The sequence below is a fragment of the Pteropus alecto genome, unplaced genomic scaffold (assembly GCF_000325575.1).
Source record: "Pteropus alecto unplaced genomic scaffold, ASM32557v1 scaffold194, whole genome shotgun sequence".
Classification (NCBI taxonomy): domain Eukaryota; kingdom Metazoa; phylum Chordata; class Mammalia; order Chiroptera; family Pteropodidae; genus Pteropus; species Pteropus alecto.
Genome location: NW_006436281.1, coordinates 2,157,033 through 2,162,285, shown reverse-complemented (window position 1 = coordinate 2,162,285; position 5,253 = coordinate 2,157,033). Strand labels below are relative to the sequence as shown.

The 5,253-nt window shown below is 56.2% G+C and overlaps 1 protein-coding gene across 2 annotated transcripts in view; it reads left to right on the top strand.

Moving 5' to 3' along the window:
• AP2S1 (adaptor related protein complex 2 subunit sigma 1) overlaps nucleotides 1–2,519 on the top strand; it is a 9,100-nt gene extending 6,581 nt beyond the window's left edge. For both annotated transcript variants that reach the window (XM_006911825.3, XM_025046794.1), the window contains exons 3-5: nucleotides 1,087–1,200; nucleotides 1,868–1,927; nucleotides 2,143–2,519. In XM_006911825.3, coding sequence (XP_006911887.1) covers nucleotides 1,087–1,200; nucleotides 1,868–1,927; nucleotides 2,143–2,244 — 276 coding nt within the window. In that variant the 3' untranslated portion in view covers nucleotides 2,245–2,519. The remainder of the gene's footprint in view (nucleotides 1–1,086; nucleotides 1,201–1,867; nucleotides 1,928–2,142) is intronic.
• Nucleotides 2,520–5,253: the final 2,734 nt, after the last annotated feature.

The following is a 5,253-nucleotide window of genomic DNA, read 5'->3' as shown; positions in this document are numbered from 1 at the left end:
ATGGGAGGCTTTCAAGAAAAGAATGTCACATTCTGCCAAGGCCACGCCAGCCGTGACAGTCAGTTGGTAACATCCCCAGATAACGTTCTTGCCCTGGGCCTTCATCCAGGACGCCCTCCCACAGCGCAAACATCTGATCACGGTCTTTATCGGTTAATAAAAAAAAGTAGAGTATGCGCCCTGATACGCGCTTAGTTATCTGTGGATTATGTGTGGGCATTATGGGAATAATGTCAGAAAACGTACTCCGAGTGTGGAAATGAACAAAAGGATGAGCTGGAAGAAAAAATCGAGGAGTAATGTTGGCTTTCACAGTTGCTACCGGTTGGTGCCACACACGTGCCAGACCTACAGCTGGGGTTTTTCAAATGTAGGCTGATGACATCGTGCTTTGCATATCTCTGTCTACATCTGTCTATTTCTGTATCTACTTACACATGTAAAATTGGAGTCTGCGTCCCCAGCCCTATTTATTTATTATGTGTTACCGTAGTAATATTTGTATGTATATTACAGTTCAGTTAAGGGCAAGGCTGGGATTGTCTTGGTTACGAGTCACCACTTGACTCTGCACAGCCCAGCACAGAGCCCGCCCCGCGGTCGGTGCTCAGGCAGTGTTTATGCGATGAATGAATGAATCGGTTCTATTTTGACTCTTTCCAGAGGCTGTAGGGAGCCTCGAAAAGGTGGATGCCATGGAACACTCCAGGCTTCCCCTCAGCTCTGGGCTTTTGCACAAGCTGTCTCCTCTGCCTGGGGCGCTTCTGCCCATTTCCTCCTGTTCATCCTCCAGATCGCAGGTGCCCCCTCCTCCAGGAAGCCCTCTGTGCTTTTGCAACACCCCCCCACACCCCACTCTCAGGTTATCTGAGAATGGCTCTTTCACCACTGGACTGTGAGCCCCAGGAGGGGAGAGCCAGGCCTGTCTTGGTCACCACTGTGTCCCCAGTGCAGGACCAGACACAGAGTAGGGCCTCAGGGACCATGAGAGGAATGAAGGACTAAATATATTGGCCCCAGTATGCCCCCCGCCCAGCACGTCGGGTCATGGGCACGTCCGGTCGCTGACAGCCTCTCTGCCCACAGTTCCGGAACTTTAAGATCATCTACCGACGCTACGCGGGCCTCTACTTCTGCATCTGCGTGGACGTCAATGACAACAACCTGGCCTACCTAGAGGCCATCCACAACTTCGTGGAGGTGAGTGCGGGTGGCGCTCAAGCACTGGGAACCGGCGCGGGGCTCCTCTCCCGGGATGCTGGGACTCTCTCCTCTCCCTCCCCGGGGCAGAGGGGGCGACTGGGTCTTTCTCTAGCCACCCCCGTTTCTTTTTGTCTTTATGCCGCCAGCTACGTCCCTCTCCGTCTCTCTCTGACCGTGCGTCTCTGTCCCTTTCTCTCCCTCTGCCTCAGTCTGTCGCCTGCTGCCATCATCTGATGACCTTCGTTCTTGTTTCTCTGTCTTTTCACCATCTCTGTCTTTCTCCCTCTCCCTCCATCCCCGGCTCGGTCTCTGTCTAGCTGTCTCTCTTTCTCTCCGCCGGCCCCGTCTCTCTCTGTCTTTCGCTATCTGTGTGATAACCTCTGTCCCTGTCTCTGTGAGCCTCTCTCTCCCCGCCCGTCTCTCACCATCTGTCCCCCTCTCTCAGGTCTTGATGACCTTCGTTCTTGTTTCTCTGTCTTTTCACCATCTCTGTCTCTTTCTCCCTCTCCCTCCATCCCCGGCTCGGTCTCTGTCTAGCTGTCTCTCTCTCTCTCCGCCGGCCCGTCTCTCTCTGTCTTTCGCTATCTGTGTGATAACCTCTGTCCCTGTCTCTGTGAGCCTCTCTCTCCCCGCCCGTCTCTCACCATCTGTCCCCCTCTCTCAGGTCTTAAATGAATATTTCCACAACGTCTGTGAACTGGACCTGGTGTTCAACTTCTACAAGGTGGGCTCCCGGCAGAGACGAGGGTCGGGGAGCCGGAGGCGGGGCAGGAGGACGGGCCGTCACCCCCCCACACACACACTCCCCGCCGCCCAGTGCCTCAGCTGGTGTCCATGTCCTGGCTCTCGGGCCCCGGGGCCCCCAGCTTCTGAGGTTCAGACCAGCACCCCAGGCTCCTTCGCTCACACCGGGCTCTCTCCTCTCCCCACTTCACTCAGGTGTACACGGTCGTGGACGAGATGTTCCTGGCCGGTGAGATCCGTGAGACCAGCCAGACGAAGGTGCTGAAGCAGCTGTTAATGCTGCAGTCCCTGGAGTGAGGTGGGCACCCCCACCGGCCCCGGACCCCGGCCTCGCCTGCTCGCTCCCCCTTTCCAGGTCTGGGGCCCACCCCAGCAGCCCCCTCCCTCAGCTGCCCAGGAGGAAGGCACCCAGCTGGGTCTGGGCCACGAGAGAGGAGACTGCACCCCACCGCCTCTGGGCCCCAGCTGTGGGCAGAGGCCACCTCGCGTGTGCTGAGTAACTGTGCCGTTGTCGTGTGATGCTGTGAGTGTGCGTGTGTGGAGCCCTCAATAAACCTGTGGTCCCCACCTGGCCGTGTGTGTTTGTGTCCTTGCCTGTCTTCGCAGGAGCCGTGGGCACTCAGGACGCCCTGCTGACATGACATCAGTCAGTCAGTCAACAAACAGTCCTCACTGTGCTGAGCAGGGCGGGGCCCCAGGCGCGTTCGCAGCTGCTCCTGCTCACAGAGGGCCCGCAGACCAGAAGCGGTGACAGATTTCACACCGGACACTTGCTACTAAAATGATAACATTCACAGCTGACACTCGGTAGCACTGGGCGCCCCCCAGATGTTCTCGGCATTGGCATGTGCTATCTTGCTTTGTCCTCACGAGCTATGAGGAAGGACTGTTAGTACCCCCACTTTTCGGGTGAGCTCAGGAAGGTTAAAAGGCTCTCCCAATGTCACGGCTAGTTTTAGCTGAGGCAGGTTTGTTCCAAGCTGGTTAGGAGCCCAGGCAGGCGGTTCCAGACCCTCATTTTTAACCATGAGGCCGGATGGTTGTTGCAAGGGCAGGCGCCAGGTCTGGTGTTTCGTGGTTCTCGGCGATAGCACGGCCGGCACTTGGGGGGACAGTTCTTCAGTGGGAGTGTCCCAGGCATGGCCAACTGTCGGCCCCCATCCACAGATGGCCAGCAGTGGCCCTCTGGCCCTAATGACAAGAGAAAACACCCCGCTGTTGCTAGTGCCCTCTCCAGGGGCACCGCTCCCCTCCCTCGGGCCCACCGAGGGCAGGGTGATGGCTGCCGGCCGTACCCGTGACCGGCACCCTCGGCAAGCTGAGGACTGCGCCAGGCACGTCAAGTCAGCTCTCGCGCGTGTCGCATGGCCTCGCCTCAGTCTCGCAGCTCGGCCACCTCCGCACCGTGTAACGTTCGGGCGAGTCACGTCGCCTCTCCTGCCTCAGCCTCTTCATCCGGAAAATGGCTTGACCATAGTTTCCTATCAGGCCGTGCTCGGGGGTTAAATGAATGAATCGGACAGTTCGGGATAGTGCCTAGCGTTACTCGAGCGTATTCCCCCCACAGACGGTAAGCGCCTGCTGTATGCACGGCCCTGTCAGAGACGGAAGTTATCTGCAGAGATGGATGGTGGGCGCCAGCTCCAAAGATGGTTATTTTACACGTGGGGAAGGGAGGCTTGGCGAGGTGAATTCCTTTATCGATATAGTTGTTACTACAGTGTATTTGTTTCTGATTGCTGCTGTGCAAATTGCCACAAACTTGGTGACTAGAAAACAACAGGGCTTTGCGCCTGCCCGCTTTGGAGGGGCGAGGGCGGGGGCGGCCTCCAAGCCGAGGCTTGGATCTGCAGCCGGGGGTCGGGGTGAAAGGTGAGCTCAGCCCTGAGGAAGCAGCAGGTTTGAGGACTATGCTGAGGTTATTAAGACTTGGGGACCGTATTTGTTTCCTGGGGCTGCCATAACAAGTGACCACAGACTGGGTGGCTTAAAACAAAAGAAATGGATTTCCTCACCGGTCCAGGGGCTGGAAGTCTGAAACCGAGGTGTGGGCGGGGCAGGGCGAGGCTCCCTTAGAAGGTTCTAGGGAAGGACCCTTCCATGCTTCTTCCGGTTTCTTGTGACTCCTGATACTTGGCTGGTGGCTGCATCGCTCCAACCTCTGCCTCCGTCTTCCCAAGGCCATTTCCTCTATGTCTGCATCTCCTCTTCTAGCTCCTAGAGGGACTTGTCATTGGATTCAGGGCCCTCCAGGATAATCTAAGATGATCTTACCTCAAGGTCCTTAATGACGTCTGCAAAGACCCTTTTTCCAAGGAAGGTCATTTTCACAGGCTCCGGGATATGGATGTAATCTTTACCATCAACCCACTAGAGTGAGCGTTAGCCATCGGAGGTCAGCCAGGAAAGGTGGCCAGGAGGCCTTTGGACACACGGACCTGAGGCTCCGAGAGGCAAGGATGCAAAGAGCATTTGCTTATTCACATATTTGACAGATGTCTCTTGGGCATCTACTATGTACCAGGCACCATTTTAATAGCAGGTAAAAGAACAATAAGCAGTACAAAGACCTGCCCTCGGGGCGCTCGTGTTGTCCTAAGGGGGCAAGTCCACGTCTAGTGCGTCAGTAAGCGAGGAGGCAAAGCAGAGTGACGGGGCGGGAAGCCTGGCGAGGGCACCGCTGCTCTCGATGGGCTGTCGGGAAGACCTTGCTGGAGGAGGTGACGTTCAAACGGAGACTGGAGGAGGTTAGAGAATGAGCCACGGAGCATGTTAGGAAGAGTATTCTAAGCAGCAGGGCCAGTAAGTGCAAAGGCCCTGAGGCAGAACAGAACAGGAGGCCAGCATGGCTGGAACAGAGTGAGCGAAAGAGAGAGGAGGCCGTGTGTTCAGAAGAGACTGGGGCTGGGGTAGGAGGGGAAGGCCGATCGTGCTGGGTCAGACCAGCCGTGGCGAAGACCCCGGGCTGCTCTTGAGTGTGACGAGAGCCACAGGAAGGGCTTTCTGTGTGGAGAATTTGGGGAAGTTGGTGACAGTTTATTGAAATAGAACTCACGTATCATACAATTCACCCATTTAAAGTGGACGGTGCGGTGGTTTTTCATATACTCACAGAGTGTGTCACCGTCATCACAATCCATTTAGAACATTTTCATTGCCCCCAAAAGGAACCTGTACCCTTAGCTGCCATCCCTCAGTCCCTCCAGCCCTAGGTAATCGACCAGTACACTAATCCACTTTGTGTCTCTGTGGATTTGCCTATTCTATGGAATCACCCAACGGGTGGGGCACGGGAGTGTCTTGAGC